General features: G+C 38.7%; 2 protein-coding genes across 3 annotated transcripts in view; one reads left to right on the top strand and one right to left on the bottom strand.

Moving 5' to 3' along the window:
* The window catches only part of LOC307173573 (transmembrane protein 132D), a 41,492-nt gene extending 30,477 nt beyond the window's left edge, over positions 1-11,015 (top strand). The window contains exons 6-9 of the mRNA XM_079896780.1: positions 4,923-5,128; positions 6,385-6,649; positions 6,762-6,953; positions 7,481-11,015. Of these exons, the coding sequence (XP_079752906.1) occupies positions 4,923-5,128; positions 6,385-6,649; positions 6,762-6,953; positions 7,481-8,869 (2,052 nt within the window). The 3' untranslated portion in view covers positions 8,870-11,015. The remainder of the gene's footprint in view (positions 1-4,922; positions 5,129-6,384; positions 6,650-6,761; positions 6,954-7,480) is intronic.
* Positions 9,994-12,218, bottom strand: part of glt1d1 (glycosyltransferase 1 domain containing 1) — a 50,083-nt gene continuing 47,858 nt past the window's right edge. For both annotated transcript variants that reach the window (XM_079896801.1, XM_079896802.1), the window contains exon 12: positions 9,994-11,221. In XM_079896801.1, coding sequence (XP_079752927.1) covers positions 11,075-11,221 — 147 coding nt within the window. In that variant the 3' untranslated portion in view covers positions 9,994-11,074. The remainder of the gene's footprint in view (positions 11,222-12,218) is intronic.

Below are 12,218 nucleotides of genomic sequence, written 5' to 3'. Positions count from 1 at the left end.
TGTGGTGCAACCACACACACACACACACACACACACACACACACACACACACACACACAGAGAGAGAATTTATTCTGATTCAAGGGGAATCAGAATGCCAAATCCTGACTGAGGAGGAGCTGGGGATGGAGGAGGGTAATTCGCTCCTGAGAAACGCGATAGCTGCTGATAATACTGAAGGAGCTTATATATGTATACAGTGATAGGCGTCGTATTCCTATAGGTAGACGTGGGTCAGCTGATGCGAGCTTGACTAACGTGACCTGCCAGAACTGACGCTACACTTGATATTCACTGTTATATGGTAGGGGGTGTGCTATTATGCATGAAGAATATTTTTGTTTGTTTAAAATCAAACGCTCTGTTCTTTCTTTTGATATATTGACTGTTTACATATACAACAAAATATTCTGGGGACAGTAAAAGTTTTGAGAATATGATAAAAAAAATGCTGGCGCTGGCTGGCACTTTAGTAAATACTAGTGGGGAAAAAAGGAAGAGTTAATGGTTGCTATAATGCTGAACTTACTATAGTACGCAGTGGTAACCGCAGAGTTGATGAATAAAATAGAAGGCAGGGTCTCAACGCAGTCAGATATCACAACGGTACGAGTCCGTCTAGTGCATGTTTACATAGAAAAACAATTAAAACCAGTAGAGCTTACTGTAAACCCCTCTGACAGAGCTTTATGATTGGCCCAAAGAAAATTTCTCACGTCAGTGCATTCCGAACGCATACATGCCCATACTGGATAATCTCATGCTTTGATCACACTTAGCATCATAGTGGTAAGTTACTGGTAAATTACAACCTCTCATACCAGAAAATTGCCATTACTGATTTACCGGTAGGTCCTGTTCACACACAACTAGAGTAATTTACCATTTAAGACTGTATGTGTGAAAGGGGCTACTGTCAGACATGCAGTGATAGAAGGTCTCAAAAGAACATCTCAAAGTCTCTTGTGTATGCAACCTCTGTCACTCTAAGAGTGTTCTTGTGACTCTCAAAGTCATTAAGCCACGCTCTGACCTCACTCAGGAGGGCTGTATCCTCTTTGTTGGGGACTTAATCTGAAAGGACAGCTCAGCACCATACTGTGACTACAGCCAAGATGAGAGACTTAAAAGAACTTCAGCTGTGTCTCATTCAAGGACAACACTGCTTACTGGCCTGATTTCTTAGAATTACACAGAAATGCATTTACTTTGATGTCCTCAGTAAAATAAATATATCCAAACTTAAAACAAGATTAATAGATTATACATGAGCAACAAATATGATGAGACTCATGTTTGGAATAGTTCCCCAAAAATGAAAATTCATGTTGTTCCAAACCAATGTGCTGTTATTTTTTTTTTACAGAGGAACACAAGCTGAAATATATCATATGGCTTCAGAATACTTTGTCACACAGATTGAATGGGCCACTTGTTTTATTTTATTTTTTTCTTCACAAAGCAATGACAGTGTGAATTACTGTACGTAAAAGAGCTGTGTGCAGAATCTTCAAATCTGTGTATTTGTATTTTTCTACTTTTGGGAATTTCCATGCAAAACAATAACAACATATGGTTTGGAACAACTTTAAAATTGCTTAAAAATGTAATTTAATTAATATCAAGACAGGTTAGTAAGTATATTTCTTTTCCACCAATGCAAATAGTTCATCAAGCTCTGCAAGCAGCACACAAACCAAAAACCAAAAGTCTTTCTGGATAAACAAGCTCATACAAGTGGAGCAGACTGACCTCTTTCACTCAATGGCTGCATCCGAAATCACATATTTCCCTATTATAGTAGGAAAAAACAGTATGTGGCAAAATAAGTATGTCCCAATTACCCAGAGGACTTACTTCTTCGGGCGAGATTCTGAAGTGTGCGTACGATGAACACATTAATATCCCATGAGGCCACGGGAGAGGATTTATGAATGGCAGTGAAGCGTAACTGACACTGGTAGACAACATGGCGAATGTAGTACATCCAGATTACATTCATACTACACACATTCATACTATATTGTACGTATTGTTTTAGCGATCGTGGAGTAATAACTTGTTCAAAATAAGTACCTACTCAAGAGAGTATGCGATTTCGGATGCCGCCAAAGTGTTCAATAATCACTCCGCTCCAGATCCACTCTGGGTTTTACTTCACCTCAGCGATGAGAGAAACCCACTCTGGGATGCATTTCCCTACAATGGCACAACTCGCTGCTGAACTATCATATCATAGAAGTCACACATCCTTCTTTTGAACCACGTCGGTTCAACAACACAGAACTGTCGTTAATTACATCAAGCAGAGTAATAGCTTCCGCTAATTATTTGGTTCAAGATCGAATAAATGTCAGATTATTGTTGTAAATAACAATAACAAACATGGCATCTGAGGACTGCTTTGCAAGTTTTGTTCTCCATTGTATTGCTTTATTTACAGATGTTTGATCCCTTTGCGGGCTTCCTGTTACATCTTATTCCAGGCTTCCCTTGGGGTACTGGAGCATTCGCACAAACGCTCTCTTCAAAAACAGTACTTTCTTTCTCTTGACAAACTAAAAGACAGAATGAAAATTGTATATATATGGAAGAATGGCAATATTTAGAATGTACTGCATGTTAGCTTGCTTATTGTACTGAAGATCATTAACTATTTATATAGTCCATATGTCATACTAAAAAAAACCTACTGTATGCTTCTAACCAGGTCGAGAGTTGTAGTTCTAAGTAAACAACTTTGTGATGAATGGTTTTCAGAACTATGGTTTCAGGAAACACAAATATTTGAAGTATGTTGGTCACAACAGAATTTGTGAAATGCACCAATTGTCGAGTGAAAGAAAACACTTACATTTGGACTTTTAAAAACCATTGACTTAAAAAAAAATAATAATAATAACATGGCTGACCAATCAGAATAAATAATACGAATAAATCAGAATAAATAGACGTAATAAATAATGGTGATCACAAATAGTTTACTATTTTCTTCAAATCTGGCAGGCTATCTATCCATCACTGTCTCCTCAGGTTATGCAACTTCTGTACCAGTAAACAATTAATATTTTACCTGGGTAGGTAAATGTAAATTTCTTCATTTCCTCTCCCTGCTGTTTTATGCTGCTGCCTGTCATTTTGGAATGCTAGTATATATAGAGAGCCTCTGAGGTGTGTGTGCTGTGCTTCACATCAGAGTGAATGTATCAGGCATAAACAAAGGCTTCACTTGCTGTCTAGCACAGACTTACATTCTAGACAGCATCCAACTGTTCATTTTATTTTTAAAGCAAAATATTTTCATGAAAACATGACACATAAACAATACTTACAGTACAGTATATTACATTCAGTATTTATTTTACATTTGGCACAAATGTGATTGCTAGAACTACTGGTCATTCGTTTACTAACTTGCCCTGTTTGCACCTACTATTAAGCGTTTTTGTCAGTCTGATCATAAGTGGACGATGCTAAATACAGGTGTAAACAGGGTCTAAAATGTTTTGAGCTTGTCCACTTTCGACCACTTCCATAGGTAGTCGAACGCATTCGACCGGATTGATTCCGCATTGTAAACGTTCATGTGGTCGAATGTGTTCAAACAGCCACAAAAGTCTGCCTACTCTCCGCCTACTGACCTAATGTGTAAACATTATGGGAAGTGTGGTAGCCAGACGGGATTTAAACTTTGACAGCTGAAGACCCAAGTTTGGTTTGAAGAAGAAAAATGTACCAAGCACAATGTTCTCTCACCATTCCCGATTTCTGACATGCGTGGTTTTGCTGCTGTCAGAGCAGAAACGAAATCTGCTGCTCTCTGTGTTTCCGTCGTCTCCCTTCGCGTTTATATTTAAATTTCCACCAGGTGTAAATCGTCTATTTGTGATCTGATCGACCAAAACCAAAACGCATCTTAATACCAGGTGTAAACATGGCCTTAGAGAAGGTCATGTTGCTGCATGTTACTGCTACTGCTACTAGGCCCAGATGGAATCTACTCATATTTTTGCCATTTTCTACACTGGTTTTGAGGGATGGATTTTGTGGGATGGATCTAAACATGGTAAAATATCTTATACAGAGCTAAATCGAGTACACCCTCGTTTGGAACGGATAGTACAATCAAATTAGAAAAACATTATAATAAAATTAACATGTTAGACATAGCAGGACCTTAATCATATTCTGCAGATATTTGCAGCACTGGATATCAATGTGAGTCAACTAATAGGATAAATACTGTATTATGCATTATAACCTCATATGCATCCATAAACATGTCATTTGCAATCCATGTAAACCCTGTATATGCAAGTAATCATGGTTTTTATAGCTGTGCATGTGTAAAACTGCCAATCAACTCAAGCCATAGTGACACAAACACTATCCATATTAACTCATAAATACAGTATACTCTACTCTGCTAACTTGCTTTTCCACACCAGGATGTTGGTCAAAGTCACCCCTATATGCCTTCCTCAATCTTGTTAAAATGTAATTGCATCATAAATTATACGTTTGATTTAATCATGTGGCGTTATGCATTTGGTAAGCCCATGCTGAATGGTTAAGTGTCTTTGAGACTCCAGATGTCACGCTTTATATTTCAAAAGTGACAGTAAACACCTAAAGGTTACATCAAAAATGCAGCGTAAGGGCCATGGAGTTGGCAAAGATCAACCACTACTTCTTTCTTTCAAAGCAATTTAATCTCAAGTAGTTATAAAACTTTAAATGCTGATCTGAACCTAAATTATACTTGGTCCCAAAAATGCATATTTGTACTGGGGCTAAGCACCAACAAATCCTCTTACACAGTCAAAAGTCCATTCAAATCCAGCAAAACATGAAAACTACAGTGTAAACAGCATGCGCACCAGGAGTTATAAATAACATAAAACAATTTTGGATGCCCTCAGGTGTCTGACAGATGCGACTTTGTCTACGTGAATGGAAAAGAAACCCAGGGGCGAGTGAGGATGCTGGTGAACTTCACCTACAGTTACCTGAGCGCTCAGCTGGAGATGAGGGTTTGGTTCCCTCGTCTGCCACTGGATATAGAGGTGTCTGATCCAGAGCTGAGTCAGATCAAGAGCTGGAGGATCCCTATCATGTCCACCAAGAGGTACAAACACACAATGACAGCATTCTAATAAATGTCTTAATTGTGATAGCATTTATTCTGAAAAATAGCATGGGCAGGAAAGTTATTTGCAAACTTAAAGGGAAGTTCACTTTTAAAATTAAAATTCTGTCATCATATACTCACCCTCATGTTGTTTCAAACCTGTATGAATTTCTCTCTTCTGCTGAACAGAAAGGAAGATATTTAGAAGATTATCAGTAACCAGACAGTTTTTGGGTCCCATTGACTTCCATAGTATATTTTTTTCCTACTATGGAAGTCAATGGGACCCAAAAACTGTCTGGTTACTGATAATCTTCTAAATATCTTCTTTTCTGTTCAGCAGAAGAAAGAAATTCATACAGGTTTGAAACAACATGAGGGTGAATATATGATGACAGAATTTTCATTTTAAAAGTGAACTTCTCCTTTAAGTTCTCTTTCCTTGCCATCAATAATGCTAAATGTAGATGAAAAACGTCTTGTCACAAGCCTGGTTTGAACGGTCAGAGTCATATATGTATGATATATGTCATGAATATACATTTGTTACATTCTCGTTTTCTTCAGCGAAAGTATCAATCTATTTTACTGATCACCGTGTTTCTGCTACTGTTAAAATAACCGCGTTATCTGCAACTATTGTAGCGCTTTGGCGACTTTAGCGGGAGAGGGAAACAATGTCCATGGAGTAGAAAGGGCTTGAACCGCTAGATAAAAATATTAGTGGATATAGCACTGAATGATCATTACCATAAACGACTCTGAGCATTTGTGGTGTGAAGCGCTCCGTTGTTTTGACGCACTGCTCAATTTAAACTGTAGAAACGGTAAATGGTGCTACAATTGTCATTGTTTCGCGTTGTAACATTATAGCCAGAAAATGCTTTCAAATTGTAAATCCATTTTTAGACAGGGTCAAGTGGATTATGAATTGTGGAAAAATTGTGCATAAGATTGTGTAAGGTTATGAGTGGGTTAAATACTATTGCATAATGGATTACACTGGGTAGAAACATCCCCTCATTAATTCACAGTTTGATCCAATCAAGTGAGTGTCTGATATGTGCTCACCACTGCTTTGCACTGCTCTGAAGGTATTATGAACATTGTTTGAATTATATAAATGTGTGCATGCGGTTTATTTTCCAAACGAGGCCTTATCTAAGCTGTTATGAAAACAATGAAAGGTGACAGATGGAGTTACATGACTATGAATAAGTGGGTTATCAGTAACGCCTGTATGTCCCTGACAGCAAACCAGGCTGGAACAGTGAGGAAGAGCGTAAGGGCCGGGGCTGTATGCTGCAGTTCCAGCATGCTTTGGTTCGAGTACTCACCCACTTTGTGGCAGAGCAATCAGACCCCCGGGAGCCACAAGCCTTCTTCCTGGGCTCTGACTGGCAGGTGGATGTGACTAAACTGGTACGGTACTTCATGAAGGTGGAGGACCCTAATATTGCCCGTCTGCAGGCAGGCAGGGTGCTGTCGGGACAAGATGTAGGCACCACATCTATAAAGGTAAAATTCAATTGGATTGTTCTGGATACGACAAGTGTAATGGACCAGGCTACTAATAAATCGATATTGATCTCATGCAGGCCTTATTAACCAGGCGTCTCTCTTTGTTCAGGTGCTTTCCCCGCTGTCAGACTCTATCCTGGCAGAGAAGACAGTGAGGGTTGTGGATGATCGAGTGACCATCACTGAACTGGGACTGCAGTTGGTCAGTGGTCTCACACTCAGCCTGCAGCTCAGCACAGGAAGTAACCGAGCCATCAGCGCCACGGCAACCACACAGGAAGTGCTCAGCAATCCTAAACAGGTCATTCAGCATCACTTTCTACTGCAACATTAAGCAAAATTTGGGGCATGTGTAAATGCAGTTAAAAATGTATAACTTTCAAGCAATACATATTTAATACAATTTTAAATGATACATGTGTTATATTTACATTTTAAAAACTACACTAAAATTGGTAGAACCTTAGAATTAGAATTGGCAACTGATTGAAAGTAAAAGGATTGCAGTTTTATCTAAAATGAAGCTTCCCTTTAGGGTCTAGCTATTTTGTAAATATGCATTTATATTTTGCATAACTCATTGGTTACACTTTAGTTTAGGGTCCAATTCTCACTATTAACTAGTTGCTTATTAGCATGCATATTACTAGCATATTGGCTGTTTATTACTAATTATAAATCAATGTGTTATTCTGCATGACCTTATTCTACATCCCTTAATCCTACCCAATACCTAAACTTCCAAACTAACTATTAATAAGCATTAATTAGATAAATTTTATTAATTAATAAATAATGAATTAAAATTCAATTTTATTCTGATTGCAGGAGGCAGTGGTGAGCTCCTGGCTACAATTTAGCGATGGCTCCCTCACTCCTCTGGACATCTATGACCCTACTCACTATCGCCTGGCTGTGACATCGCTGGATGAGGGCGTGATCTCTGTGCAGGAGTCGTCTAAGACTATTGTGGCAGAAGGTGAAGGCCAAGGAACACTGGTGAGAGCTGAGATGACCATTTGTGAGGTCTGTCAGAAATCAAAGCGTAAAAGCACTTTAGCTGTTGGCAGTGGGAGCTTAACTGTAAAGTTCAAGACAAACAGCAGACGTCCTGAAAACAGCAGTATCAATAATAATGACACGGGAAACAGCACTGGACTATTTGCTGGTGTCACTGGGAAAGATAACAGCAGTGAGCGAGGTGAATACGGAGAAGAAGCGGAAACTGAGAAGAAGCTGCAGCAGCCAGAACAGGTTTCGAGCAGAAATTCAGAGTCTGATCAAGAGGAAAGTGCCTTGATGAAGATCACCACCACAGCCAAGTCGACAGCACGAGACTCGACCATTGGTAGCATCGCAAATGATTTAGGAATGGGACGGGCTAATGATGCCTCGGCTGGAGTCAGTAAACCTGGGAATATTTTAAACAGTGGAAATCTCTTTAGTACGGGAAAAGCTGGCAGCGATGATCGCCCAGGAATTTCCTGGAATAGTAATGAAGTTCCTGAGGGTTCAATGTTAAGCACCGGGAAGGCTTCTGGGAACTTAGTGAACTACAATAACTACCCTCCCCAAGTGGAAACCACCAATCAGGAGCCAAAAAATGACTATGGAGATGATGATGATGATGATGATGACATTGAGGGTCCACTATCAAACCGTCCACTTACAGACCTGGAGATCGGGATGTATGCATTACTGGGAGTCTTCTGCTTGGCTATCATAGTGTTTATGATAAACTGTGTATCATACTTGGTTAAGTTTCGGCACAAGCAGACGCCTGCTCAAGTTTCTGAGCAGACTGGTCACCGGCATGACTGGGTATGGCTGGGAACAGATGCTGAGCTGGTTATGAACGTCAATGGAAATCCGTTACAGCAAGATGCTCACAACACGTCTGTAATCGATATAGGACCCAATACAGAGCCCTGTGGCACTATCACTCGAAGGACCTCTTGCCAGGTGTCTTCTGTGTCAAATGACTCCAGTGTTGGGTGTGTAGGATCCCTTGCGGCAAGACCAGTCCGAAGTGAGTCCCTACACTCACCCACTAGTAAGAGGAAAAGGGTCCAGTTCACCACCTTCACATCATTGGATCGACAAACTTCTCCCAAAACTTTACCTCAAGAGAATGGACATGGCATTAACTGGGTGGGAAAGGAGGACAATTGTATGACACCTGAGGCATCAGCTGCTGAATCATTGCAACAACTGTGATTGTAGGCTCACATGCAGCCTGATTTATGCACCCATAGTGTACAGTATATCTCTATACCAGGGGTGGGCATCTCTGGCCCTCAATGTCCACTGCCGTAACCCTAATCAACCCCCCCTCCCTGTCTGTAATTTTCAAGTTTTCCTGAAGCACTTGGTTAGACTTTTCAAGTTTGTTTGATTAGGGTTCAAGCTAAACTCTGCAGGACAGTGGACCTCAAGGGCCAAAGATGCCCATCCCTGCTCTATACCATCACCCGAATGCCTTCTTTCTTTGGGAAAGTTGTTCTGTTGTTCCGTGCTACACAGGATTATGGTCAAGATAATCAGCACAGCTTCATGGCTTTCATATGGCCAAGGTGTGACTTGAAAGACTTAAATTGATCCTGCCTCAATGACTGATCATGGTAAAAAGGAGAGAACACAATCTTGCTATTATTATTATTAAAAGTACCCAAACAACAACTACCTTGAGGTAATTGGCCAAGTTCATTTTTTGTCTTCCTCAATGGGTTTTTATTGAGAAAATGTAAAGATTTAAGATAAATCTTTCTCTAGAGCCAAACACTGAGTCACTATATTATGTTTGTTTGTTACTCTGCATCCTTCCATATTTTTTTTTATACAAAAGCGCATGTGATTATTGTATAGATAACAGTTCACTTTGTTTGAAGATATTTTACCACCCTGCATTTGTAAGTACAGTCAATTGTTTCATTTTCCATTAAAAAGCCACATGATAAACCCATGTGTTCAGTGCTTGGTGCTGATAAGATGATAAGAAATAGAAACCATTTTATTTCATCATAAATGAATGTTAGTTTTTTATCTTTTGTAATCCGTGATCTTTCAATACTTAAATGTAAAGCAGTCTTTGCAGGCTTTAATACTGGTAAAAACATTTGTGGTAAATCCAGATGTGGAGGTAAATGAAAATGGTGGTCAAAATAAAAACCCCACACAGCCACAAAGTTTGATTTGGCCAATGTTACCACAATTTACCATGGTTTGATGATATTATGCTGCAAACATTTAGCTGAGACCCCACAAATGCAAAAAATGTCCATTAGAATGTCCACCACTAATGTATATGTTATCCCTTGCTGAACAGATAATCAACAGAATTTGTATAAAATGTTTATATTTCATTTTATTGTGCCATATATGAAATTAAACAAAGATACAATCATGCAAAGTCATGGTTTAAGATATGAGACATACAGTCTTAGTTAATAAACATTTTATGTTTAGCAAAACCTTCAAACACAAACCTTAATCCCTGAACAAACATACATTAATAAATAAAAAATCCAACCAAGAGTAAAATGTGCCCATTAGAACCATCTTGTGTTTCATTTATTGTAAGGAGAACATCACTGTTCTTCATCTGAGCTTTAGAGAGTTTGGCAGCTGAATCAGCTTATGACTGACAGATTGTCTCTGGAGTTTATTTAGCCTGAAAATCATGTCCATGGCAGTTTAAAACATTTAAAGCTTTCATTTTTTACTACAGTTAAAAGCAGGGCATAATTTGTGCCAGAACAAGCTGGATGTGGCACCTCTGAAACTGGATCCGCCATTTATTTTAGTGGATCTCCCACAAGCCTCTGGAAAATGCTATTCCCTTTACATTTGTTGAGAAAAATCAAGTATAGTCATTTTTAGCCATTTTTAGTTTGTCATATGTCTAGTCTGTCCCTTCATATTACATATGCACACATGAATGCAAGCTGTCTGTTTAATTAAAGCTGAGATCCTCCCAATAGGAGGACTCTTTCTTGCTAGAAAAAAAATTTCAACAATTCTTTAACCCAGAAAACTGTAGTAACAACTACTGTAGAAACACTGGCACTGCACTTTTATACCCAATCTTCACGCCAAAACCAAAAAATGTTTTTACAAAACAAGAAAAACTGCCAGATCCATCACCAGTCCTTGTTCTAAGATGTCATAAATTGCAATTTAAGCACTGAGTAGATGTACAGTATAGTAAAATATATGTCCCTTTCATACCTAGTGAAAGTCAACATTTCCTAAAAATATACAGTATTTGGCCACCGTTATCTTTACAGTCATGGGAGAGGCTTGCATTTCCAATTGAAATATGCAATACAGACTCCAATGCTCTAAAAAAAAAAAAGAGCACAAAGCCCTCCCCTTTTTAAAAGTTCTTAAAGACCTGAGACAAATGTTAATCCCATCATACTGTCAGTGAAGAGTCTCCACCAGTTTCTGATAGGTTATTCTCTCCTGCACTGGGTTGTGGCATGTTGTAATGTAATTCTTTCCATTTCTCACCAGTCTTTCCTGGAGCTCACGGTCATCCAGAAGTTTTCTGGACATGCTTACAAATTCCTGTGGAAACAAGAACATTGAAATTCTTTGAAAAAGGTTTCAGGTGGCACAGCTGTTTTTTGGATTTACACTGGATTTAAGCAACTGCAATGGATTGTTGTCCATGAAATTCCATAAAATTACCTATTTTCAAAGAGTTTATTCACACACACACACACACACACACACACACACACACACACACACATTGGTACACCTATCATTATGAGGACATTCCATAACTGTAATGGTTAACATTTTTTACATTTTGAATGAAAAATTGTTTAGTATGTTTATTTAGTGAGGTGGATTATGAGTACATCGGCACGCATCACATATTCCGCAAAAATAATATTAATAATAATATAATAAAAAGTTAGGTTTCTTGAGGACGAAATCAGCATTTTAGAATGATTTCTGAAGGATCATGTGACACTGAAGACTGGAGTAACGATGCTGAAAATTCAGCTTTGCATCACAGGAAAAATAGAAAACAGTTTTAAAAAAAAAAAAGTTGCAATCATATTTCGTAATATTATCGATTTGAATGTATTTTTAAATAAATAAATGCAACCTTGGTTGAGCATAAGAAATCAATCAATGAAGCAACATCAATGAAGAACATCATTTTATATTTAAGGACAAAACTGCTGCCTTTCCAAATGGTGAAAATATAAAAACTTTATTCTTTGAGAACAGTAAAATTACTCATCATCATGTCAATTGCCCATGCTGCAACTTGCCTTTCAACCCGACTTAAAACACCTTCAGCTTCCAGTGACCCCCTGCTATTTACTCTTAACCACGGGTGTCATGGGAGACTCGTGTAAAAGTTGGCTTTAAATGGGTTATAAACCTCTTTCAGCTCAGCAGGGTAACAGAAGCCATGTGGAAAAGGCAAACAGCTTTTGTGTCATATGAAAGATCCGAGGCCTCTACCCTTGACACAATACCATGATGAAACCAGAGTGTAAATGAGTACGTTTGACAGAGATGTGGCCTGGTGGGAAGTGCCTGG

The sequence above is a fragment of the Squalius cephalus genome, assembly GCF_949319135.1.
Source record: "Squalius cephalus genome assembly, chromosome: 16".
Classification (NCBI taxonomy): domain Eukaryota; kingdom Metazoa; phylum Chordata; class Actinopteri; order Cypriniformes; family Leuciscidae; genus Squalius; species Squalius cephalus.
This window is presented reverse-complemented; position numbering and strand designations above follow the sequence as displayed.